This window comes from Penicillium brevicompactum, assembly GCF_028827555.1.
Source record: "Penicillium brevicompactum strain IBT 35665 chromosome Unknown utg000006l_segment0_segment0, whole genome shotgun sequence".
Classification (NCBI taxonomy): Eukaryota; Fungi; Ascomycota; class Eurotiomycetes; order Eurotiales; family Aspergillaceae; genus Penicillium; species Penicillium brevicompactum.
Genome location: NW_026623209.1, coordinates 1,669,822 through 1,694,487, shown reverse-complemented (window position 1 = coordinate 1,694,487; position 24,666 = coordinate 1,669,822). Strand labels below are relative to the sequence as shown.

Sequence of the window (24,666 nt, the reverse complement as noted above, 5' to 3'; positions counted from 1 at the left end):
TCCATCTTGTGACCAGGTGATACCCATTCAATCTTCTTTGTGCACCCCTGAAACTCTTCCTGGGCTGGATCCCGTGGTTTCCGGCTCGGCTTCTTCAGGGCGTGGTAATGCCTGGCATTAATTCTTTTTTTGTTTCCTTGATATCTTGTGATTTTTGGCATTCAGCGTTCGGCGTTTCTGGGGGATTAAAACGGGCGTCGTGCTTGAGCACTGTATACCATCTTGTCAATTTGTTCATAGACTATCTCAACTCTACATCGCGTACATAGACGCTGAAATCAATATGAAAAAAAGTGAATGAGTCAAAACTTTCTTCCTAACTAACTATAGTCTTCATACGGAGTACGGAGTAGAAATCATACAACCCGCGGCTTTTCGTAGGCTAACCGTTTCCCGCATGTATACTCCGGAGCATGTCCTATTCCGGAGTCCAACTTTCACCTTGCCACTTTCCAACTTCTACACTGGCTAGTGATAAGTAGCATTGTACTCGGTCCACTCACCTGGAGATTCAAATTACAATTCATGTACTCCCGGGTACCATCTACGCTCCGCCTAGCCCTTGACTCACTCCACCGCGTTGGTCCCCGCCAACCCCGCCTCACACGACATTCCTCAAACAACCACACAAGCCCCAAAGCCATGGATGCATACGCAGACCCTCACCGTCGCCCAAAGAAACTCATCTGTAGGTCCCTTACTGGCCAAGAAAACAGCTCCTCCCCAACTCTAACAACCCTAGTTGCGCCGGGCGACATAGCTCCCACCGGTCAACCCGCCGAGCCAACCTCTGAAACCGAACCCTCTCGCACCGAAACCTCGACTCCGGACTCAACAACAGAGACTCAGGTCCTTTCTGGCGCAGCTCGTGCGCACCAATTCGGCACGAACCCCCTCTCACCATCTCCCAAATCCACGGCACAAACCCGCTCCACCAATTCAACTCTTGGTTCCGGGACCCCAGACTCCCTGCCTCCTCGGCACCAGAGACATGCACTCTCGCAACAGCCTCCATGCCCTCGGGCCGCGTCAGCGCCCGCGTCGTCTACCTCAAGGAGCTCGACGAGCGCGGCTGGGTCGTGTACAGTAACTGGGGCAGTCGCGAGGGCAAGGGAGGACAAGTATTCGGCGGTGAAAAGGGCGTACTAGGCGCCATGCCCGAGGTGACTACGGAAACAGGTAATAAATGGGGAGCGCTGACGTTCAGCTGGGCGATTGTGGAGCGACAGGTTCGTGTTGAGGGTTTGCTTGAACCGCTTAGTCGGGAGGAGAGCGAGTTATACTGGCGGACTCGGGAGAGGGGGTCTCAGATTGGTGGGTGGGCGAGTTGGCAGAGTGCTGTTCTGTGGGAGGCGCAGGCTGAGGAGTTAGCTGTGCGGCAGCGGAGGAAGAGTGTGGCGAAGTTGCAGGATGGGGATGTGCCGGGGGATATTGATTTGACGGATGTTGAGGATGGGAGGGCGTTGCTGGAGCAGAAGGTTAAAGAGATGGAGGAGAAGTTTAGGGATGTGGAGGAGATTCCGCTGCCGCCTTTCTGGGGTGGTGTTAGGCTTGTGCCGGAGTCAGTGGAGTTTTGGCAGGGTAGACGGAGTCGTCTGCATGATCGATTCAGATATATACGTGAGGGTGAGGGAGAGGATGTGAAGTGGAGGGTTCAGAGGTTGTCTCCATAGAGTTAGCTAGCAACGTGTACGGAGTAGAGAAGACATGAATGTCCTTCTAAATCGGTTGATCATCCATATCAGTCTATCAGTCTATCTTATCTTATCAGCCTTGGCATCCCCTTCAACTCCCCCGACGTCGCGTTCTCGTCCCAACCGTATGGTAAACTGCACTGCACATAGTCTGCAATCACCGTATATACTTTTTATATCCATCCACAATGTCTACCGAAACACCAAGCCCTCCGTCCTCGGCCTCTCCTTGGGTCGTCCTTGCCATAACCAGCGGCACCTTTGCCGCATTGAACGGTGTCTTTGCAAAACTGTACGTCTGCCCCGGGTGATTATGCTACCATTTAGTCTCCTATGTATCAATGGGGTGGTATTATGATCCGAGATCTCGCATGGGGCTCGTGGCTTATACTTCCCGCCCTACATCCTGTGTAACTTACGCTAACCTCCTTGTAGAACAACGGACAATCACACATCTGCCTTTGCACACTCCATCGCCCACCTATTTGGGCTTGAGTCATCGCCATTTATTGAAATGCTCGTCAGAGGTGTACGTTACTCCACGCATTCCTCTGCTTCAAGAGCTAACATAGTCTAGGCTTGTCTCGGCCTCAACGTGCTATGTAACATTATCATGTGGGCACTTTTCACACGTGCATTGACAGCAGGACCTTCTACGACAAAAGTTTCCATCACAAATACAGCTTCCAACTTCCTGGCTACCGCTGTGCTAGGAATGGTCGTGTTCCAGGAGGCTGTTGGGGGCTTGTGGTGGCTTGGTGCTGGGATGATGGGCGCTGGATGCATTCTAGTTGGAATGCGGGAGGGAGCTTGATTTCTTGATAGTATTTGATTTCAATAAATTTCTCATTGTCTCAACAGATAAACACGGGATAGAGAGCCCTTTGCCAAACTTGTACTTCCATCACCCTTTTCGCCATGTCAGTGAAATTGTCCTGAGTCCTAGGTATTTTAGGCGGCCTGTATCCCTCAAGGTATGGAATACGTTCCTCTTCTAAAGTTGTGTCAGTATTGGAAATGTTCCAAGGTTAATATAAAAAAATCGCACATACCAAAGAAAGCCCTAATCCACGACTTTGGCACAGCGCCTACCCGATCATCCCACAATGTGGTCAGATAAACACCTGTTGTGCCAGGGCTACCCGAAGTTGCCAGATCCGAAGCGTTGAAGGTGGGATTGATCGCCTTTGCGTTCTTGACACGCACAGCACGTGCCTTAGCTGCCATCTCTACAGTGACGTACTGTGCCTCGGGACCCAAGGTATCATAAAGATTGAGACTCTGAGCAACGATCTTCCAGATGGAGTAGTCGAAGTGAAGGTCGTCTCCGAAGTAAATGTCATTCCTTGATAATGACCCATCAAACTCAGGCCCCTCGTGCCTAGCGAGATCAACGAGGTTGATAGTCGACTCGTTGCCAGTGGTCGTAATATTATATCCCACTGCTTGTTCAAATGCGATATCAAACGCAGTGGGCTCGTAATTGTAGGCACTGGCTACCGCATTTCGTAATGTGGCTAGGTCTATGTCGCTTCCCGATCGAGGAAGATAACCGTGATTGGCCATGGCGTTCAGACCCGGGCATGGTGATCGACCTGAGATATGTTAGACTTATTGGGAGTGAGTGAGGGTTGTCTCCACTGACTGTCACTTGGAAAGGGTGCATGCCACTCGTGGCCTAGGTGCTCCCAGCCATAAGTGTTGGTGACAAGGCCGAAAAGAGATAGTCCGATCTTGAGAAGTCCCATAACTGCTGTGTGTGCTGCGCTGTGTAGCTGATGAATGACCAAAGGAGCAGTACACCCAAGGCTCTTTTATATCTGTCTTCGATGCATTGAATCTTACCTATCCACTCTAGAAATGATTTGATATCACCGAGAAAAGCCACGAGCGTATTCAATACGCGGTTTATGGAACCCATCGAGCCCTGGTTTCCAATTGTATCTCCTTGATTGGCTGGCCCACGAGGCAATGGAGCCTACATAAGGTGATCTTTCGGAGCATAAGAGTCGGTGGGAGATTGTCTAATAGTGAGATTGGTAGCCCCATCAGCTACCCGGCCCTAAAAGTTGAATGATCGGACCAGTAGATCAATAGCTGGACTTGTTTCTATGGAACCACTTACCCAAAAACCTTCAAATGAGGCTCTTTATGGATTTCCACGTCCCAAATTGAGCATAGTACGTCCACGGGTCCCGTAGTTGTCATATACATGCTTTGCCAGTGGTTGGTATAGTATTTGTCAACTATAGAAGCTAACTAAGCGAATACGCACTTGCATAAGGCCCCGCTCTACGCCAAGCATAACCTCCCCCGGACTTTGCAGATGAATTTTCAGGTGAAACTTAATCGAAAGATATTGCCAGTATATAAACCACTGTAAGATCTCACAATAGAGGTAATAACAGAGTGAATTCATCAATGGCCATTAGTTGTAACTCCGGCTATGTATGCTCCCAACGCCACGGACGGGCACGGGCACAGCCCCCCCCGGAAAACCCCAAGGTTTGTCAGGCTGCCACAGCCTCAGCCTCAACCTTGGATCTCTCTGCTTACCCTTTGTCTATTTGGCCAATGAGACAGTCTCCTGGCAACGGTGCCCAGCATCAATTTGGAATTATGAAGAGTCTATGATTTCTTTAAAACCTGAGCCTCAATGAGATCAAGACCACACGCCCCTTAACACTTTATCGCACTGGACTCTCATTTGCAACTTCGACGAGATGGACAGATCCGATCCAGATGGCAGCGATACAAACTGCAAGACACGCAGGTCCCACAAGAAGTCCCGAAATGGATGTGAAAAGTGTAAAGCTCGCAGAATCAAGGTGTGTCAAACAGCATCAGAAGTTTAAGCCAGTGCATTGACACGGTGCAGTGTGACGAACTGAAGCCGAAATGTTCAAGATGCTGCAAGCTGGATCTCGCATGCAAATATCCCACACGCAATGGGATTCCATCTTCCAACACGGATTTCAAACAAATCGAGTCCCCTTTGAAATTGCAAATGTCTCAAAAGAGCTTCCTGGCAGCCATTGCCCAACCGCAGCTATTCAATTTGCTCATATCTGATCAGAGCTCTGCATTGCCATTGCAACCACGCGTAGTGCAGATGCTGACATCTTCGGAATCCGAATTACTCGAACACTATCTGGAGCACACAAGCAAAGATATGACTGTCGACGACGGAGACCAGTATGCACTGCAAGTCGGGATTCCAAACTTGGCATTCCAAAGCAAGCCTCTCATGAGATCTATACTTGCGTTCTCGGCGATATGCAAATGTCACGACATTATCAAACAATTTCCGGTATCTTATGCAAGCCGCCAGGAGATTTTGAGCCTCCTATCCACTGCAGACCGATACCACATGGAATCAATACGAGAGATCCAACCCACTCTTTCTAAAGTCAAGCATTACGATCATATTCTCGCTAACGCAGCGATGATGGGCATGTACGGATCAGGAAGCCATTGCATTCGCATCTGGTTGACGGAGACTGCAGCCCCCGATGATCTGGCATTAGACAGGATCGCACCAAAAAGCTGTCAGTGGATGAGCCTGTTCCGCGCTGCACGTGTTGCATTCGGAGGACTGGTCAGGAAGTCTGGGACGGAGGGAAATTCCCCAGATAAGCTGGGTACCCCAGACATTGATACCGCGCCGTTCTCCTGCAATGGACAGAAAAGCAGATCGCACGACCATCTGTTATATCCGATTATCTCTGCTACGGTATCTTCTGCTCTGGTGAAACTCGGCGAAAAGACCAAGACGATCAAAGTCATCATTCATTCCAAAATGCAAGAAATAGGACATTCTCCTGATGATGATGATTTTGCTGCCCGTGCTGCGGCTGACCTCCAAGCATGCCTAGCAGCCTTGGAATTGCTGAGGAATATTGCCAAAGAGACATTTTCTCCCAAAGATCGATCATCAAATAAACCAGACCATCGCCATTTCGAACACCAGGCCGATTCAGACGAACATTTTGCCAAAATTTCGCCCTGGATGCGCAGGTACACAGCCAGCATAACTTCAATGGTACCATCGAAACTTCCTCGGAGGTTTATCATGGCATTTATTCACAAAGCACCGACGAGATATCTGGAGCTCGTTGAAGAAATGATGGGTTTCATTCTAAGCGAAACAGGCGTCGAAAGCTGCCTAGGAACTCCGGAGTCTATGGGCCCGGAACCGGATCTAACACACCAGTTGGCTATGGAGATTTTTGCACATTGGCTTGTTCTGGTTCTTTTATTGGATGATGTGTGGTGGATTGGTGGCATTGGCGCATGGGAGCTCAAACAAATCATGACTTGGAAGAGAGATGCATTATGGCGTAACCTTTTGTGGAGGGATGGGGAGAACTGGTGGCCGGAAAGTATGTTGGAAATCAACAGGCAGCTTGATAAACACCGGGAGAAGCCCTGAGGACGGAGATGTTGATAATATAATGTATTGTATAAATGTGAGATGCCCAAAACGAGCAGCGTTTATTCTATCAAAACGTATCATGACTTGCATTTGTCCTCAACTGACGGTAGGTTAAGAAAATCCCAAGATGAGCAAGAAAATAGACCGGATGGCCAGGTGAGTGATATAAGCACTAAAATGTGTGAGCGCCACGCAGAAAAGTGTAAATAAATTGCAAAAAGAAAGATATCAAGACCGATCCCCGCTAGAGCACCTTGAGGGTTGCTCAATTAGCGGGGGGGCGCGTATGTAAATCCAAAGTTGACCGTTTTCACGGTATCGTAGTCTCTAGGGTTCTTGCGGTTACCGAAGATCTTCAGCGCACGCACGACCATGGAGTAGTTGCCCTCCGGGGCATATGAACCGTCCGCCAACTGACCCGTCCAGGAAACAGGAGAAGCACCAGGCGCGATGCCGTTGCCGACGTTTCTGGAGCGAGCCGTTTGGGGCTCGAGCACAGGCAAAATAGTGCTGTTGTGTGCGGCCTTAACACCGACGAGGAACAGGTTTGTACCCATGGAGAGCTCGGTCTGGAAGATAGGGTAGCTGGTGTTTGCTCTGTCGTTGTTGTCGTTCTTTCCCGGGAACACAAGTTGCTCATTGGCCTTGATAGGCTTCTGAGTGACGCTGTCGATGAGAATGTTGCTACCTTGTGTGGTGTCCAGGATAGTCACGTTGCGCATATCGGTGGCAACGCCCAGGTAGGGAACAGAGAAGGAGTCGTCAGAGTCGGTTCCGTTGAAGGTGACGTATCCGCTGTAGACAGGGATGCGGCGCGACACAAGGCCCTTGGGAGGAGTGGCAGTTACCTTCAGCACGGCGGAGCCACCTGCGGGCACGTTGATGCTGGAGGAGCTGAAGTTGAGGGAGGCAGTTTCGGTGCTGTGATCCGTGAAATTGCCGAGTTTGTTCAGCTGCGGAATGGAGCTGCTGTTGGACAAAGTGTATACAGAAACGGCACCAACGTGTCCGATGGTGTAAATACGTGAAGAGGAAGCATTGTTGTTGATGCGGATGTAAGACGGAGCGATATGCTGGGTATCGTTGAAGGCGATGGTGCTGACATTGAAGCTGGTGGTAGCGTGCAGCATCTTGTAGGCATCGATCAATCCGCCCCCCTGTTGTGCGACAGATCCCAGGACAGACGACGCAGTGACGCCATCATGGAATACGTTGGGCTTGGCTGTGGTAGACAACAGAGCCCTCAGCTCGGCAGGGGTCACGTTGCCCTTGCCGCGAGCCTCCATCAGAAGAGCAACGCAGCCAGCGGTGTAGGGAGTCGCCATGGAAGTACCGCTCTCGATGGCATAGCTGCCCGCAGGAACAGGCCATGTTGACAGCATGAATCCACCGGGTGCTGACACGGCTGTCACTGGAAGAAGCTCGTTGCTGGGACCCCACTGCGTAAATTCACTGATTTGACCGCCAGACATGGAGTTGGTCTCGTTGATGAAGATAGTTTTGGCAAATTGCTTGCTGATCATGTTGAGTTTGATTTCAGAACCTGATGCAGCAAGTTCGACCCATTTCTCGCCAGTTTGTGCGGACACCATGCCCACTCCAGTGAGAGTAGGTTCTTGGACAGAAAGCTCATAAGTGCCAGGCTCGTTAAGATAGATTAGAACATTCTTAGCACCAGCCTCGGCTGCATGTTTCTGCTGCAGACTGCTACGGCAGCCACCGTAGCGGATCAGAACAATCTTGTCCGAGAGGTCTGGGTGGTTACCAGTCCAGGGCTCACAAGAGTCACCGACCACAGATGTGTTGAAGCTGGTGGGGTAAAGAGTGTAAGTGCCGTTCTTGAAGTCCGAAGTTCCTGCCAACTGCCAACCAAACTCTCTGGTGCTGTTTTGAGTGGAGTAAGTACCACCGCTCAGCAGAAGAGGGCTGAAGTTGTTGTTGATAGATCCAATTCCAATTCCACCAGTAGGGACGTCAATTCCATTAGAGGCCAAGAACAAACCTGAAGATCCATCATTACCATCAGCGATAAAAGTGGGAAGGCCAGCATCGGCCAATCTTGAGACGAGCTGTCCAATAGGCTCGTTACTCCATCCATTGTATGAACCGAATGAGGCAGAGATGATGTCGGCTTTGTCTTCGAAGGCTCTCTTGAAAGCGAGGGAAATGATGTCACTTTCAAACTGGACATTCTGTTGTCCAAGGATTTTATAATGACCCAGGGTCACATTTGGGGCAACTCCAGTGAAGCCATAGGGGTTAGGCTGGGCAGCAATGAGTCCAGAGACGTGTGTCCCTACAGTGGGTCAACGGGGAAAGCCAGGTAGAGTGATGGCACAAATGCTTACCGTGTCCGACCTGGCCTTCCCATGGGTCGGTGGTGTTGTCAAGGAAGTTGAAACCGAATTCCACCAGACATCCCTTACCAAAGCACCCTCCCAAAGCAGGGTGCTTGTAGTCAATTCCGGAGTCGATGACCGCCACACGAATACCACTTCCAGTGTAGCCTTCCCGGCGGAGCTTGTCAACCCCGGTCATGATGTGAGGGTAGTCGTTGTCTCCATGCTCTGGAGCGCCACGTCGGCGGAGGCCATGAGAGGAGACATCGCGGCGGACGAGCGCGTCATGACCAACGCTCGACACGGTTGGTTTAGGCTGGTGCATCTCCCGAACGGGGGAGACTTTCTTCACCCCAGACCACGAAGAGATCTGCTTGACAATCGCCACCTCATTCTGATCGCCCAGCAGAGTAAAAGAGCCACCGTGGAAGAGAGCGAAAGAGAGATCGTGGTTAAGACTGGCGTGAATACCGTGGTCCTCGAGAGTGGTGAGGAAACTGGCCGAGGACTATGAAGCTTAGTATGGACTATCACTCGGATGTACAGAGTATGATGAACGAACAGTCTTTGAGTTAGCAAACTCGACAATGTACTTCTGGGCGACGGGGTCGCCGTGTCCTGCCAGAACGACTGGCAGGGTTGCTAGGGCTGCGCCAAGCCATGGCCAAAGAGGGGCCATGTTCAAAAGAATGACTAGATCTATAAAGATCTGGGGTAGTAAAGAGTGACTAGGCTATTAAAGAGTGTGTACAAGCTCTCAAGTCTGCTGGGCCCCTGTCTTCTTATACCATACTGACAGTCAAGCCGAATTGACTTCGACATTGTGTGAGGCCCCGTGGGACGGGATCTCGTATTGTACATGATCGGCGCAGATAGTTGCCGATCGCCTGTCAGATCGGGCTAACGTATCGAGCCAAAAGAAACTAGGGTCTTGCGAATGGCTTGTGGGAAATGAGATCCATCGATTGATCCCGGAATCGCTCCAATGGCGGCCCCGGGGAATAATCTCCGGCATCGTGAGATATCTTTTCCGAGGTTGAGGGAAATTTTCCTAGATCCACCGATTGATTTTATGCTCCAGGGGTCGATGGCGTGTAAACCTTCAGTTCTGACACCTCACACTGGCTCAAGATACGGAGTAACAACCATTGAACAAGAATTCACACTTGAAATTGCCGAAAGAACGCAAGAAAGGCCAAGGACTTCTCGCTGGGGGGCCCTTGAGTGTCTTCCCGAGGCTTCCTTGGTATGAGTGGTGGCCCTTTCCAAGACTCCACTCGTTGAAATCCCGGGGCCAGGGTATTGATTCTCTCGCTAATGAGACAAGGCGAATATAAAACGTTGAAGCTCCCTGTTGGATGAAGCTATCTCTTCAGGGGAGATAGATCGAGGCAGAGTAATCGCGCGAGATGGAGGATTGTTTGTGCCAGATGACACTGTGACACTGCCCTCTCTTCGCGTTTCGAAGGCTGGTGTTTGCCTGGTTTGTTAGGCTCCCAGCAGGGTAGACAGGCACTAGACGTAGATGAGAGAGCTTCCCTTTCTTCTTCTCTCCACGTCTCTGACAATACATGAACCACTGTACTCTACTACTTCTCCGTCACTGACACTTGAGTCCTTTTTCCTTCCATTTCAGTGCTTACCTCTTGCCGCTTTTTGATCTCGGAGTTACATGGAGCACGCTTCCAAGTTCTGACCACTCTGATCCACTCACTGATTATGAGGTCTTGTGAGCGATATGATCTGCTCACATAGTAGGATCAGATTGGAGATCAAACGAACTGAGTAGGCTAAAACGATTTGGAAAGTGCGACATAGTTAGTCTCATCAGTGTACAAGAATCCCGATTTTTATTCAACTCTACCACAGTCCTTTACGGAGTCAAATCAGTAGGTAAATCTTTTGAATTATTCAAGAAACACGAGTGTAGAGACCGAGTAAACAGAAGAACCGTCGCGTGCTGTCAGATCGCGCCTCATGTAGCCGGGTCTTCTTCTAATCTACTACTCGCCAGGAGCGATTTTTTCACAATGGTATGTGCCAGTGACCCAATCGAGGCATTATTCACGATGTTCAAAACCGAGATATCTGCCTGGGCATCCTTCAAGCTCCAACCTCGAATATCCACCGCAGTCAAACTATCGACCCCGTAGCCACTGACAGGCTTGGAGGCATCAACATCCTCTATGTCAACCTTCATCTGTTTGGCAAGCTTCTCCCGGAGCGAATGAGACACGATTTCTAGAAGATAGTCACTTGGATTTGGGAGAGGGACTTGTTTCAAGTGATGGAAGATAGCTTTGATAGAAATTCATTTTCAATGTGGTGTCAGGTTGCCTTGCAGAACAAAAAGCCGTGGCGATTTGGCGGGTCGCCGGTCCGAGATACCTCGGGCTCTTACCTCTGGCCAATCACGGGCCTTCACCCGAGCAAGGCTCGCGTCTTGTTTGTTAATGCATCTATGTGTTGATTTAGTTGATCAATTTATCTTAGTTAAAGAAACAATCTGAAACGCTTTGTAAAGATATTAGAAGCCGTAGTAGGATTTAGGAACTAACTACACATATTAAGATAAAGACATACTGTATGTGGATCTGCCTGGCAACATCACACAACTCCTAGGACCAGCAACTGCAATCTTTTCATACATCTGATGAGCCAGATCGAGCAGAAAGCAACGATGTTTGGACGCCAACATACTTGAATGCGTGCTTACTAGTGTCCCAGTAGATACCATTCGCCGCAAGATCTGCTTGATACCCGCAAGAACAGAAATTGGTCGTCCCGCGTCAAAGCACGAAATCTCATTTTTGACTCTCGTCCAGCTGTAATTTGATCGACTTCCATCTTATCTGCTTCGGCTGCATGCCGCTGGAGCCGCTCAGCAATATCATGATCCTCAAGAACACTTCTCGGCATGTTGTTTCGAAACCAGTGGAGTCTATCCCGAGAGACCATGCGCGCCAACTCAATGACTCTCATTCGTGCGGCTTGTGCAGCTTGAAACGTTTGTGAGGTGTGATTGGGAGGGTCGTCGGCATATCGAGTGCGGAGGAAGGTCTTCAAGTCCTCTCGGTGGAAAATTCGGATTCCCTGGCGGTCTCGAGCGTCTAAGGCCATGAACGCTGTACTAGCTTTTGATCTGGCTTTTATGAGTTCGCTTTCGATAGCAGGTATGGTTTGGTCTATGATCTCGATTTGATCGAAGAGGCGTAATCGCGCATGGCGCCCCCGTAGAAGTTCAATCTCTGCACGGAATTCACGTGCTGCTCTCGCGGATATTGAGAGATGGACGAGATCGTGTAAGAGATCGAGAGTCCGGTGAAGCTCTGGTGAAGGGTTATCAAAACTGTCGGTGGAGGTTGTCTCCACATCCGAAGGATGTCAGCGAACTATTTCGTCAGGGCTCTGCAATTGGCAATTCCTCGTATCCCCGATCTGGAGGACTGTTGCATAGGATACAATGTCTACAGGCCGGGAATCATGAGGTTTGTGAAGTCAAAAGAACGAGACACCGGTCAAAGACTTACTCGAGGCATCTGTATTTGATTGTTTTTAGGCGGTTGAGAATGTTTCAAGGTTTGTTTACATTGGGTTTGTTTTGATAGGTGGTCAGTTGCCGCCTCGGTAACGTCACTCTTATACTTTGAAATCCCCAAATAATCGGCTTAGGTTCGCCGATTATGAGATACCCTAGCAATATTCGAGCCCATGCATTCAGGCGGCATTTACATGGGTGGGACATGGGGAGTACCAGATTGTGACTGGTGTTGGTTCATTTCCAGGACTTTGCATTGGAAGTGCCTCTTTCGAAGTATGAACATAGCTATCCTTTATGAAATCATGGGACGGTCCTCTCTGTCCTCTAGTTCCACAACTGCATCCTCTTCTGTCCCTTCCAATATGTCTGAGGGCTCACCTCGTCCAGTGGTATTGCGATCACGCAGCCGGACCGGCCGGCGAGAGGCCTTGCCAGATACGAACCTAGCCGCGGTCTGAATATGACGCCACAAACGCTCCTCTATGGTTTCCGGAGCAGGAGTATTCAGATGTCCACCGAGCGTCGAGAATTCTGGTGAATTCGTTGCCACCGTGTGTTCCTCGGCCTCAACCTTGAATTGGTATTTTAAGCAGTCTTTGACGGTCACCAATCCAGTCAGTCGACCGCGGTGCTCGACAAGAATCACTCGTGGTCCCATTTTCTTGAAGATCTCCATGACCGTCTCCAGGGGATGGCGTGGGTGTACAGTGAGCGGCGTGTGGTCGACATATCGTGAGAAATCGACAACGTTGGCGCCTACGCTCCTTTGGATTGCATCAAATGTATCTGAGCGTGTGTGGTGGGGGACTGATGCCCTTCGAGCAACGGCTGCGTCGACTGCTTCTTTGGTGAAGACACAGCGTGCGTTGGGGGCTACCATCCCCTGACTGCGGGCACGATCAATGGCATACCGAAGCTCAGTCCGCCCAATGTATCCCACAAGTATCTTGGAAGTACGGTCCTCCACGACGGGGAAACCCTGGAACTTGTTGTCATTGAGTAAATGCTCTGCTTCACGGACTGGGAGGTCCGACGCTGGCAATGAGAGTGGATCTGTGGTCATGGCATGGGACACAGGCACGTTAAATACGTGCTCTTCCTTGTTGTCAAGGAAAGGGAATCCGTTGAACCAGATCATTCGGTCAGCGATACCACCACTTCCGAATCGGTCGCCAACAGCTTTGGTGACGCCAACCACAATCTGTGAGAAAGAAACATTAAGGTCAGCGACAGAGTATTAGTTGGGCTATCTTGGGCACATACCATAGTCGGCAAGATATATGTCAAAGCACCAGTCAATTCAAACATAATAACCGTAACAGAGATGGTCAAGTGCATGATTCCACTGAGAGCCGCTCCAGCTCCCAGGAACGCATAGGTTCCGGGTGTGATGCAGGGCACATCGGGCTCACATGAGGCGAAGAATGCCGAGTTGGGGAATGATTCATGCAATGCTTGTACCATGATTCCAACCATGCGACCGAACGAAGCTCCAATGGCCATCGAAGGTACGAAAATACCAGCTGGTACCTTGCAACCATAAGAAATGATGACCAGACCAGTACGAAGAACAGTTGCAACGGACAACGAAAATACCATTGACCAACGGTTCTTAGCCCTGTAGTGTGTCAGTGAGGGGTACATATAGTTTTGGGGTGAATTCGTACTCGCATAGGCCATGATAGTCATGACCAGTCTCACATTCACGGAAGAGAATTTCCATCATTTCAGTCATGTTGATCTTCAGGAACATGTTGGGGAAGCAAAGAACCGCAGTCAGTCCAGCGAGAACTACTGACTCGGTTATGGGCCACTGTGAGAGGTACTTCTTGCGGAATGCAGCAACGCGAAGGTTCCACTTGATCACGAACGCACCATAGAGGCCACCAAAGATACCCAATCCGACAAAGAATAGCAGCTCGAAGAAGTGCCATGTCCGGTCGTATTGCACTTGGAACATGACCAACTGGCCAGTTCGGAAAGGATTCACAGCCTAGAGGGAATCAGCTGTAATCCGAATATAATCAACATCGCAAACTTACCGCCAAAACACTGGTAGCCACTAAAGCACAGAAATAGCTGCGCCATAGCGTTTTCAGCGGGAAGTAATTTGCCATCTCCTGTTTGACGAATCAGTACACGTTCCATGCATCCGGACCATCAGACTGACCTCCAGGGAGAATAAGACGCCTCCAATAGGGCTGCCAAAAGCAACAGCAACTCCAGCTGCCGCTGATGCGGTAAGGATTTCCCTCGTCTTCGACGCATTTTGTTTGTACTTTCCAAAGAACCGCGAAATCACGTTTCCAGTACACACAGCAAAGTGGACACTGGGCCCCTCTTTTCCAACGGATAAGCCTGATGCAATCGCCAAAGGTAAGGCAATGGACTTGATTATGAGAGTCCAGGCGCCCAGGAAGCCTTTCATGACGAAGCCAGCAATGATACATTTGATCTCGGAGATACCAGATCCCGCGGCATAAGGTGCAAATGACTTGACCAAGACAGCAGCAATAGACGAGAGCAGTAACTTATACCAACACACGGGTTAGTCCATAATCCTTGTCTTTGAAATTGTTCAGACACAAGCTTACCGCGCCAAAGAGATAGAAAACATAGTTGAACATCCAGAATGAAGTCCAATTCTTCCACTCCGGGCAACCTATAGTTCAGTCCATTAGTCGATTGGCTAAGCCTCGTTGCAAAGATGGCCATACCGTTCTCTGCGCCCCAGCAGCAGAAGTTCTCATTGAGATAGAATGCGGTTGTACAATGACCCAGCTTGATATCGGATAACCACTCCGTTATAATATTGAGCACAGCTGAGTTCAATCCAATTGCCAACCCCACAAGGGTAACAACAAGCCACGCCTGACCGGCGTCATAGGACTCGTGCACTTTCCGTCTCCATCCTAAGATACCCTCCTGATCCCAGAACCCAGTCCCACTGCGCCGCTTTGCGCGCCGCCGAGACTGCTCATATACAGCATCTTGAACCCAATCTATGGTGGTGAAATCTTCATATCGCTTGATCTCACTGATCTCGTCCGTGATGGTGGGGACTTCTTGGTCATTGGGAGCAGGTTGTCGGTCAATTGGAGAAGGAATGGAGCGTCCGGACGGCCTCCGGGAATTGCGGCGTTCTGTAGAAACTGGAAGCGACCGAGAAAAGGTCGAGGAGGAGCGTGTAGAGGTCATAACATATGTTGAGGAGCTGAGATCAGCATAATCGGCTTAGAGTTGAGTGGATGATGTATTCGTTCGCGGTGTATGCCGCTGCAGGAGACTCGGTTTGGCTGTTGAATTCAACTGTAAGATATCACCGGTAGATAGTTAGACTGTATGCGACAAACCCAGGATGGGGTGCAGGGGTGAACAAAGCGCTTGGAAGTAGATGATGCGAACAAGCGAAGTCGCCAAGTATCGATAACGGAGCCTCCTGAGATAACGCGGCCACGCGTTTTACTCTCTCGACTCCACGATTGCGCCCACTTGGTTTTCTAGCGGGGAAGCAAACATATTCATGGTGTGAACTGAATCGTTTGTCTTGTGAAATTACGAGCTCGTCATATACATCATGGTTCCAAAGCCTGTGGGAGAGCCGGACGAGATCACCGGCCAGAGCGCACTTCCCAGTATGCCTTACACTCCACGTTGGCTTGGATCCATATCTCTAACGATGTGATATAGTCTCACGAGTCAAAAAGATCATTCAGCTGGATGAAGACATTGTACAATGCTCCAACAACGCGACTTTCGTCATCGCAATGGCCACTGTACGCTACACTCTCTCCGTCATCATCCCGCGGACGCCGACTAACCCCATCTCTAGGAAATGTTCATTAAGTACCTTGCTGAACAAGGGCACAACGTGGTCAAGGCTGAGCGAAAGCCTCGCAAGACCGTCCAATACAAAGATCTTGGTTTGTCGTGTCTACTACACCCACAGTGCACAATAAACCGGACGGTACTAACAAGCTGCGACAGCCTCGGCAGTATCACACACTGATAATCTCGAATTCCTCTCCGACGTGATCCCCAAGACTACGACCTACAAACAATTCAAGGAGAAGAAGGCTAAGGACGCGGCCGAGCAAACCACCATGGAGAAGGGTCAGCGTACTCTCAACGGAGCCGGAGTACCGCCGCCACCAGCCAATGGAAGCAGCATGGGAGAGGCTACACCACAGGGAGAGGAACCAAGTGCCACATCCCCATCTGTTCCTCGGCCGATGGTGCCTGTCAGCGCACTGATTGCGGATCGGACTGTTGAGCCCGTGGCCAACCAGGACCATGATGTGGAAATGCAGGGCTGATTCTCTCCTGGTTAGGTCCATTTCTTTATTGAACAAGTTCTTTGCATTGGAGTTTGCTGGTTATGGGTTGCGCATTTGTGTTTTGGATGTGTATGGTCGCATTGGGTCGGGTTAGATGACAGATTAAAAAAACAACCACAGAGGAAAAGTTAGCTTCATAAGAACTATAAGTGCCCAATGGAAGTAATAGCAAAAAGAGCTGCTATAATTGATATACTCGCGTTGAAATGTCGTAGTACAAAAGAATGTTTAGGGAGTGAACGGGAACCCGTCAGCCAATGACAGGCCCCGTGATTCCGATCGCTAGCGAAAGCTCTGGCTCCAACTTCAACTTCCGACTTCATCCACCCTCTATCCTCACTCCCCTCTCCACACTCGCGGCTCAATTCCCTCCGTGGTCAATTGCCCTCATAATGTCGCTCTCCTCCGCTTCCAGCACTTTGCTGCGCACCGTCGCCCGGCAGCAAGTGCCTACCTCCCGCGCCGCCGTCACCTCCTGCCAGCGGAGGGGAGTTGCCGATGCGAAGTCGTCCTTCGAGTCTCCCTTCGCCAGCGCCAATGAGCGTGGCTCGACCCTGAAGATCCCCAACTTCAGCAAGTACAAGTCCAACTCTTCGCCCCGCTCCAACCAGGTCTTCTCCTACTTCATGGCCGGTTCCCTCGGTCTGGCCACCGCCGTCGGTGCCAAGGCCACTGTCCAGGGTAGGTTTTTCTTCTCGAGTTTCGATCACGGCGATGGAATCAACGCAAGCGTGCAATACATCAAATGATTCACAATACTCGTTTCTCGTTTGGGGGAAATTCGCGCGGTTCGGAACAGCCATGGCTGATGTTCTTCTTCTTAGATTTCCTGGTCAACATGTCCGCCTCCGCCGATGTCCTGGCCCAGGCCAAGGTCGAGATCTCTCTCGGTGCCATCCCTGAGGGCAAGAACGTACGTTTTCGCAATTGCCATCAAATCCGGCAATTCCACTTCCGAGTCGTCTTATCTAACTGTTCCAATAGGTCATCATCAAGTGGCGTGGAAAGCCCGTCTTCATCCGTCACCGTACCCAGTCTGAGATCGATGAGGCCCGTGACACCAAGTGGGAAGGACTCCGTGACCCCCAGTCCGATGACGACCGTGTCCAGCGCCCCGAGTGGCTTGTCATGCTTGGTAAGTTGGAGATTCACTCACCATACATCAAGTCAATTCTAACATTTTCTACTAGGTGTCTGCACCCACTTGGGTTGTGTCCCCATCGGTGAGGCCGGTGACTACGGCGGCTGGTTCTGCCCCTGCCACGGTTCCCACTACGATATTTCCGGCCGTATTCGCCGGGGCCCTGCTCCTCTCAACCTGGAGGTCCCCTCCTACAACTTCCCCGAGGACGAGACCCTTGTTATCGGTTAAGCGAATTTTGAATGCACCCTTTCCTGACCGCCGCCCATGCGGATTGTCTCACTAGAAGTGTGGATAAGATAAAAGATGGATGTCTTATCTGTCTGTGTATGTGCTTGTGTGTTTTGTTTTCCCCTTTTTTTAGACAGAGCGGCCGTGTGTCTTGTCAAGATTAAGAGACCTGTGTTTTAATATGGACAAAAAAATCAGCCACTTTATTCCCTTTGTTGTCCCTATCTCCTGGATCTTGGTCTTCCGCCATGGCAAACACGAGCCATGGAGTTGGAGTGGCTTAAGCCAGGGGGTGTCCTGGCAGTGCAGAGGATGTCCTACGGTCTCCTTGGGTACATACTTATGTTCTTTATTTAGTGTATCACCTAGTCATGTTATTTCTTTTGTTATGGTTCAATGCTTTCTACCATGTAGGTTGTATCTAACTTTCAATGTCGAAGTCTCGAATTTCGAAAGCGAGACTGCAGTAATAGTACACTATACTCGATGATGTTCAACGGAGTATCTTTATATCCTCAACTGTATGTACAATAATATCCACCCCAGCTAAAGGCAGTATATGGAGACGTCCAATCCTATCATGGGTTTAGACAGAGGTCTCATCTGGCCCACAATGACATGAACAAAAATGATTCGCTGAAGGCGTGATTTGCTTTACCGTCCAAGCAGAGCGAACAGGAGACTGGTCATGACTGCACCAGCCGCTGCACTCTGAATAGCCACAGTGGTAAGATCACGCTGAGATGCTGTGACGCTGCGATCGCTGAAGAATTCATGGAACACTTGAGTCCAATACTCAAGCGAAGAAATCGAAGAGGTGATGTTTGCTAGACGAGTCTGCAAAGATTGGGAAGCAAGAGCGTCGGTCGGTGTGATGACGGCCCCAGTAGCGGCATCATCCTTCTCCGAGATTTGCCTCGGCTCAACGAGTAAAGAAGGGGTGTTCTCCTCGGTAGAATCAATCACCTCCGGCAGAGTAGTGGGAAGAGCAGAAATGGAGACAGCGTTCTCAGCAAAGACAGCCCGGTTAAGGACCTTCTCTTTCTCCAGGGCTTCGACAACCTTGTCTTCGAATCCCTTGACGAGTCTCTTCCTCCGCCATGGCTCGACGAGAATCTGGAACACAAGGAACAGTAAAACGTTGACACCCATCAAGCCCCAAGTTCCCCACGTAGACATACGACGGATCTTGTCAGACCAGACCTGCTCTTCGTGGTATCGTGATAAAATGCTCTTGCTCAGCTGTGCGGCCGCCTCTTCGGCTTCACGTTCTGAGGCCGACAGGGCCTGTGCGGTCTCTGTTTCAGCGACTTCGTTTGTATGATCGTTGCGGTAAAGTAAGGTGAAGCGCTCCAGGTCGGTTGAGGACCAGGCATGCTTGCGTTGGAGAAGCTCATTTACTTCGCGCTGGGACATAGAGCGGCGGTTAATTGCGGCGGTATACTCTTCTTTCGCCTTTTTGACGTGTGATCGAGCGGTGCGGAGTCGTTCCTCTGTGGTCAAACAGAATTAGTGTCCAAGCTTTTCGTAGGTTGTCTGGGTGCATACCATGGAACTGAATATCATTCTTCAGCGCTTCAATGCTGGAGTATCCAGTGAGATCATTCAACCGCTGCCCTGCCACGAAGACATTGGACTGCAAATTGTCCATAGCTGTATCGAATTGCTTGGACCATTTTGACCGACGGCTTTCCAGGTATGAGGGCAATCCTCCACTATTCCGCGTAGATTCCTCCTCGGGGGCTGATTTCACCTCCTCCTGTTGTGATTGTGTGCTTTTAGGCGGTTCTGGGGTAGGCGGAATCTCGAAAGAGCTGCCCGCCTCCACGCCCGGAATTGGTGCCGGGTCGCGCGAGGCGAGCTCTAAATCTGCCAGTTCCTTCTCCTTCTCCCTGATGAACCTCTCGGTATCAGCCGAAGCTCTCTCTCGATCATTGAAGTCCGCAAATCTCTCGGGCTGCCGTCGGAACTGGCATTGTACGCAGACAGAGAAGCTCCGCGGAGTCGGCCTGACGGAGAATGCGGTCGGGACGTGGCGAAATCGAGCTCGTACCGGGGCTGTACGGCTGAGTTGGAGGCTTGAGCGTAGCGTTTGTCCGAGCAGCTGTGGCATAGACTGCATGGCCAAATGTGAAGGCCACGGGCTCGTGGCGGGGAGTTGGGTGCAGGAAGAGCGGTAGGATCATCTCGGGACGGACTTTGGCCTCGGATAACCTTATCAGATTAACGGCTTTACGCTTTACATGGTCTTGGTCAGGCGCTTCTTAGTTTGATCTTTTAAGATATTTGGAGGAAAAGATTCCTGTTCTTTTTTTCATCCCTCGAGTTTCACGTATTTTGATATTTTTAAAGCCACATCGTAGTTGGCTTTTCCATTGGGGCCACTTTTGGTTTTGTTGAGTTCCAGATTTCGGGTATATATATCCTCCATATCTAAGGATATGTACACAGATCAACATTGGAACCTTGGAAAGCTTGCCATCACCTATAATTTCCCTCAAATTCTTCCATCTCATGCCCGTCGATTGAGAAAATGAGGCGAAAGCAAGATCCATAGGTAGATATTACCACCTGGCCATGTGTACATTGGGCCTTTCCAGGTACAAATCGAGTCACGTTCGAAGGCTATTCTTATCCAAACCCCAGCTCGAATAAACAGTAACTACTTCCAAGCCCTGGAGGTTAAGGAACATCCACCTCGAAGGGTGGGCGCTTGAGCGAGCCGTTTCCCGACTTTGGAGACTTCCAAGATTTCAAGGTTGGCAGTTTCAAGGCTGATCTGGGCCTTGCAAAGCCCCAGGTATACCTAGCCCTGGAGGCAGGGTATAGGTAGATAATGTGCAGGTGACATCGCAGCATGACAAAACAAAGACTACGTATACACCCATGAACTATCATACGAATTATATTGCAGGCAGAAGGAATAGAAAAAAGTCCAGCCATTGGATGGCAGTCATTGAATGGTATCAGGGCTCCAGAATTACAGAAACGTTCCCTCATTAAATTCATAACGCAACGATCAACTTCGAGAAACGAGAGGCATAAATAAAGCAGGGTATGAGCGGGAACCAGAGCATGGTCCAAAGGACAAGAGACGACAGCCGAGGAAGAAAGCTGCCACAAGGAAGTCGCAGTATACAGCCTCAGTCTCATTCCTGGCTCTGCACCTTGTTGTCGCCTTTCACGGCTTCCGCGTATGTTGGCGGTGGGTTCGCACTGCTGCTCCCATTGCCACCATCCTGATTGCTCTGCGCGCCCGAGTTCTTCGCAGGTGCCTGCTGACCTTGCACAGTACCGTATCCGCGCTGGGTAGGGTTTTGGGGAGGCTGGTGTGAGACATAGTAGTAAGTCACATTTCCGTTCTCGAGGTCGCGTCGCTGGCTCCCGCCACCAGGGATGGGCTCGTAGGATGTGGCGTCATAATCGGGTTCGGGGTTTTTGAAAATGATGTACCATGCGTGGATGAGACCCGGGACGAATCCAAGGCAACACAGTGCGAGGTTGATGACCGAGTCCGCAGTGCAAAGTCCCACTTTCACCCAGACTGCATATCTGATCAGCGTTGCTCACCGGTTAAGAACTTTGTGGTTTGGACATACCTGCGATGGGCGGGAAGAACACGGCGAGAACCGCGAGGAAGATGTCGGAGCTGCACATGATTATTGAGACCTGGTAGTTGATGAGTCTAGTTTATGCGTGTTTTGTTCCCCACGGAGAGTGGCAATGGGTATGAAAATCTCCTAGAACTGGATGAGTCGGTTGTCTGATGGGAGCCCTGGAGCCTATCCCAGATCAGATGATGTCAATTTGGTCATGTGACTCTATCTCATTTGGTGAGGTGAGGTCGATGTCTCTCTCTACACTCAGTACCGAGTAGACTTTGACAAAGTTTCTACAATATTGCCTTTACCTACTCTCAACGTAAGGTGATCTATTAACTGAATCCGACGATCCACAGAAACCGATAAAGAGGGCAGAAAAATCGGACTCATCGGATTTCTACAAAAGCGGGGACAACCAAGTACCCGGTACCTCCAGGGAGCGGTCACCAGCCACCTGTGACCGGGTACCGTGTACTATCATGCATGTACTCGGCAATATCTAGAGTCAAAAGTTGCCCCTCGCATCCATGAAAAACCTCTTAAAGTTTCGTTGATAGCTCACATAATGTGCTATATCCACCCTTTCTTGCAGTATGCAAGGCAGTTATTCGGAAAATAAAACGTTGATACACGCTTGGTATGGTATTGTCTGAATTTGCTACTCCGTACCGTGATAGCGATCGTCCTTTTGGAGCCGCTAACGGGCTAGCGAGTCTGGACAAAAACACAAAGAAACGCGAGAGGTTCAATGAACTCAAGTACTCCGTATCATGTGTATTGACCAGACTGGCTTCAGGCACAAGTAAGCAAACAGCGCTCGTCAATTCCAATGGAGGAGGGTAAAAGAGTCAAGAGTGAAAATGTAAACAACTGCGGAGTATAGCACACAAGCCCAGCCCCCCTTTTGTCAGATTGGGCTAGGCTTATGTTTGGGTGAATTTTACTGAAATTAAGTACGAGATTACCAATTTACGAATAATAAACCTATGGGAAACGCATGAGATACAGATATTTACCTAGCTCCTTACCATCTCTTTTCCCAGCGGTTCGTCCCCCTGTTACCCACACGGGCCATCTAAGGACTTCCAATCTTAGAACTTCCTGAGGCCTCGCTCTTCACCTCTGTCATAATCCTTTCCTTCAATCTGATTCGACTTGGGGCGCCTCCGGGGCTCGGTCGACGTTTCTTTTTTCGGGTATTCACTGCCCAAGCCATTCGTTTGCCTCTCTGCCGTTTACTCCGTACCATTCACCCGTATTCTCTTCTTTCCCTCGAGCTTGAGGTTCTGGTGGCCTGGTGTCAACCTTTCAATTTTGTGCTTCCAATTCAGTACCGACATGCGATTTGTCTCAATTTGAATATCTCCATTGACACATTCCGCGATCGACTTCCTCCGAGATCTACGTACATACACCGCTGGAGCCCAACATGTCAAGCTCCTGTATCTCCCTCTCCGGATCCAGCGCCTGTCCCGCGTGGAGTGGATCGTCAGTATCGACTAATTCTACGTTATATGGGAGCTTGTGAGTTATGCGCCGTGTCGAGGTATGGGACAATTGCTGACCGTTCGCTGCTAGCCCATTTCTCAAAGGCATATCCAACCTGACAGAGTTCGATGATTCACTGAAGAATTATGTCTCTGGCTCATATGTGGACACAAAGTATGTGCGAGCGATCACGAGAAAGAACGAATTGCTAACTCACACCCACAGATATGATGATTTACTAGGATGTGAAGGACTCAATTCGAGTGCAACCGATGACTACTACGCGCAGTACACCATAAGTGTGATGTGCAGCAGTGTGATACAGAGCTCCATTTCCGACTGCGATCTCTCGACAGATGACTCATTACCGATTTGCGTGGACACATGCGCCCTTTGGGCGCGAAGTGAGGAGGAAACCATGGTGAACACAGACTTGTGCAGTAGTTCCAGCAAAGACTACACGAGTCAGATTTATTCCGACCTAGTCATCTGCGAGAAACCATCAAAAGCCCTCTCGGGAGATTGCATAGAGGGAGCCGCGAACGAGCCCGATAACTGTGGATTTGGGTCAAACACCATTGGACTTTGCACCTACTGTGCGAACGACAGCAACACCTGCTGCGAGAAATCCAACTCTACCAGTCGCTGTGATGGCGTTGCGGTCCCAACTTCCACTTTGCCGCCACTCACGCCATCCTCGTCCGCTTCTTCAACTGCAGCCGCGGCTGCCAGCCATGGCTTGTCGGGTGGTGCGATTGCTGGAATCGTAATTGGCTCTGTTGCCGGTGCAGCAATCCTAATCGCTTTACTCGCCTTCCTTTGCATCTTCATGCGCCGCCGTCGCAGAGAGGACAAGACCGAAGGCGCATTGAATCAACCGAACCCCCAAAGGAAGGGCGGCTCGCCATCAATGCAGCAGCCTCCCAGCCCGACGTCGTACAACATGGTTCCCGGAGGCCGTGTTACGCGAATGTCTGCTCTGCGCGAAATGCCCAGCTCGTCGCCCGCCTATTCGCGAACTTCCGCCGCGATGTATGGCGGCGCAGCCAAGTACAGCGACACGTCGTCAGAAGGCATGCGCTCCAGCCCAGGAGCTATGCACAAGAGCATTCCTCCTGTGGCCGGCAAGCGCCACGGTTCGCTTTCAAGTAGTTCCGTTCTGGCTGGAATGGAGAGTGACAGCTCTCCTCGTTCCGGCCCCACAAACCAGTACTCCTCTCCTGAACAAGTAACGAGTGGTCAATCCGAACAGCTCTCATACTTCCGCGATTACTACTCTCAAGACGAAATTCAAGCTGGCGACAAGGTTGCTGTGCTTTGGGCTTACTCGCCCAGGGCAGGCGACGAGTTTGAGCTTGATCGAGGAGAGATGCTGAGAGTAATCGGTATTTGGGACGACGGCTGGGCGACAGGAGTGCGTCTCACCGAGCGTGCCGAGGACTATGATGTCCATCACCGTGAACAGCGCGACAGTGGTGTCTCGAGTGGCACTCGTATGCAAGGCGCTTCCTCTCCAATGCCGTCAGGCGAGATCAAGGCATTCCCCTTGGTCTGCATCTGTCTGCCGCAACACTGGCACAAAATCATCGACGGTGGCCAGGAAGACGAAGAAGTTTGAGACATCTCAAACTCCTACTTTTCAATCTTTACGTCCTGATGAACAGCGTGTTGAACCGTGCTTTTTCCCGGCTGGCCACCCGAGCGATTTCCATCGTCTCCAAGCTCTTTTTATACTCGTATTCGATATACCCCATTTCATGACGGCCATCTGGTCACTTTTTATTTCTCTTTGACCATTTCCTCTTTCTTCCTTTCTCACTTGATCTGTGTGAAACCGGTCGCTGGCGCATCGGACTCG

General features: G+C 50.3%; 12 protein-coding genes across 12 annotated transcripts; 6 read left to right on the top strand and 6 right to left on the bottom strand.

Moving 5' to 3' along the window:
• Positions 1-525: 525 nt before the first annotated feature.
• Positions 526-1,673, top strand: N7506_008834 (pyridoxamine-phosphate oxidase PDX3; the record flags this gene model as incomplete). The annotated part of the gene is made up of 2 exons (XM_056958127.1): positions 526-949; positions 1,009-1,673. 2 exons carry the CDS (start codon positions 526-528, stop codon positions 1,671-1,673), a joined length of 1,089 nt encoding a protein of 362 aa, XP_056807517.1.
• Positions 1,674-1,882: 209 nt separating this feature from the next.
• On the top strand, positions 1,883-2,508 carry N7506_008833 (uncharacterized protein; the record flags this gene model as incomplete). The annotated part of the gene is made up of 3 exons (XM_056958126.1): positions 1,883-1,986; positions 2,130-2,223; positions 2,272-2,508. 3 exons carry the CDS (start codon positions 1,883-1,885, stop codon positions 2,506-2,508), a joined length of 435 nt encoding a protein of 144 aa, XP_056807516.1.
• Positions 2,509-2,699: 191 nt separating this feature from the next.
• On the bottom strand, positions 2,700-3,442 carry N7506_008832 (Chloroperoxidase; the record flags this gene model as incomplete). Its single annotated transcript, XM_056958125.1, has 2 exons — positions 2,700-3,289; positions 3,340-3,442. The coding sequence occupies 2 exons, from the start codon at positions 3,440-3,442 to the stop codon at positions 2,700-2,702; spliced, it is 693 nt and encodes a 230-aa protein (XP_056807515.1).
• A 1,259-nt stretch (positions 3,443-4,701) lies between these two features.
• On the top strand, positions 4,702-6,126 carry N7506_008831 (uncharacterized protein; the record flags this gene model as incomplete). The annotated part of the gene is made up of 1 exon (XM_056958124.1): positions 4,702-6,126. One exon carries the CDS (start codon positions 4,702-4,704, stop codon positions 6,124-6,126), a length of 1,425 nt encoding a protein of 474 aa, XP_056807514.1.
• Positions 6,127-6,398: 272 nt separating this feature from the next.
• N7506_008830 (uncharacterized protein) lies at positions 6,399-9,147 on the bottom strand (the record flags this gene model as incomplete). Its single annotated transcript, XM_056958123.1, has 3 exons — positions 6,399-8,425; positions 8,478-8,976; positions 9,031-9,147. 3 exons carry the CDS (start codon positions 9,145-9,147, stop codon positions 6,399-6,401), a joined length of 2,643 nt encoding a protein of 880 aa, XP_056807513.1.
• Positions 9,148-10,443: 1,296 nt separating this feature from the next.
• On the bottom strand, positions 10,444-11,588 carry N7506_008829 (acyl carrier protein; the record flags this gene model as incomplete). The annotated part of the gene is made up of 2 exons (XM_056958122.1): positions 10,444-10,723; positions 11,185-11,588. The coding sequence occupies 2 exons, from the start codon at positions 11,586-11,588 to the stop codon at positions 10,444-10,446; spliced, it is 684 nt and encodes a 227-aa protein (XP_056807512.1).
• A 713-nt stretch (positions 11,589-12,301) lies between these two features.
• N7506_008828 (chloride channel protein) lies at positions 12,302-15,207 on the bottom strand (the record flags this gene model as incomplete). Its single annotated transcript, XM_056958121.1, has 7 exons — positions 12,302-13,210; positions 13,273-13,627; positions 13,677-14,002; positions 14,052-14,129; positions 14,180-14,539; positions 14,604-14,671; positions 14,727-15,207. The coding sequence occupies 7 exons, from the start codon at positions 15,205-15,207 to the stop codon at positions 12,302-12,304; spliced, it is 2,577 nt and encodes an 858-aa protein (XP_056807511.1).
• Positions 15,208-15,586: 379 nt separating this feature from the next.
• N7506_008827 (histone-fold domain-containing protein) lies at positions 15,587-16,325 on the top strand (the record flags this gene model as incomplete). The annotated part of the gene is made up of 4 exons (XM_056958120.1): positions 15,587-15,644; positions 15,700-15,785; positions 15,842-15,932; positions 15,997-16,325. The coding sequence occupies 4 exons, from the start codon at positions 15,587-15,589 to the stop codon at positions 16,323-16,325; spliced, it is 564 nt and encodes a 187-aa protein (XP_056807510.1).
• A 278-nt stretch (positions 16,326-16,603) lies between these two features.
• Positions 16,604-17,718, top strand: rip1 (ubiquinol--cytochrome-c reductase catalytic subunit RIP1; the record flags this gene model as incomplete). The annotated part of the gene is made up of 4 exons (XM_056958119.1): positions 16,604-17,027; positions 17,171-17,259; positions 17,331-17,481; positions 17,537-17,718. 4 exons carry the CDS (start codon positions 16,604-16,606, stop codon positions 17,716-17,718), a joined length of 846 nt encoding a protein of 281 aa, XP_056807509.1.
• A 654-nt stretch (positions 17,719-18,372) lies between these two features.
• On the bottom strand, positions 18,373-19,840 carry she9 (putative mitochondrion biogenesis protein (She9); the record flags this gene model as incomplete). The annotated part of the gene is made up of 2 exons (XM_056958118.1): positions 18,373-19,211; positions 19,267-19,840. 2 exons carry the CDS (start codon positions 19,838-19,840, stop codon positions 18,373-18,375), a joined length of 1,413 nt encoding a protein of 470 aa, XP_056807508.1.
• Positions 19,841-20,867: 1,027 nt separating this feature from the next.
• On the bottom strand, positions 20,868-21,375 carry N7506_008824 (putative stress response RCI peptide; the record flags this gene model as incomplete). The annotated part of the gene is made up of 2 exons (XM_056958117.1): positions 20,868-21,262; positions 21,318-21,375. 2 exons carry the CDS (start codon positions 21,373-21,375, stop codon positions 20,868-20,870), a joined length of 453 nt encoding a protein of 150 aa, XP_056807507.1.
• A 1,374-nt stretch (positions 21,376-22,749) lies between these two features.
• N7506_008823 (SH3 domain protein) lies at positions 22,750-24,426 on the top strand (the record flags this gene model as incomplete). The annotated part of the gene is made up of 3 exons (XM_056958116.1): positions 22,750-22,844; positions 22,899-22,982; positions 23,034-24,426. 3 exons carry the CDS (start codon positions 22,750-22,752, stop codon positions 24,424-24,426), a joined length of 1,572 nt encoding a protein of 523 aa, XP_056807506.1.
• Between the last annotated feature and the right edge of the window lie 240 nt (positions 24,427-24,666).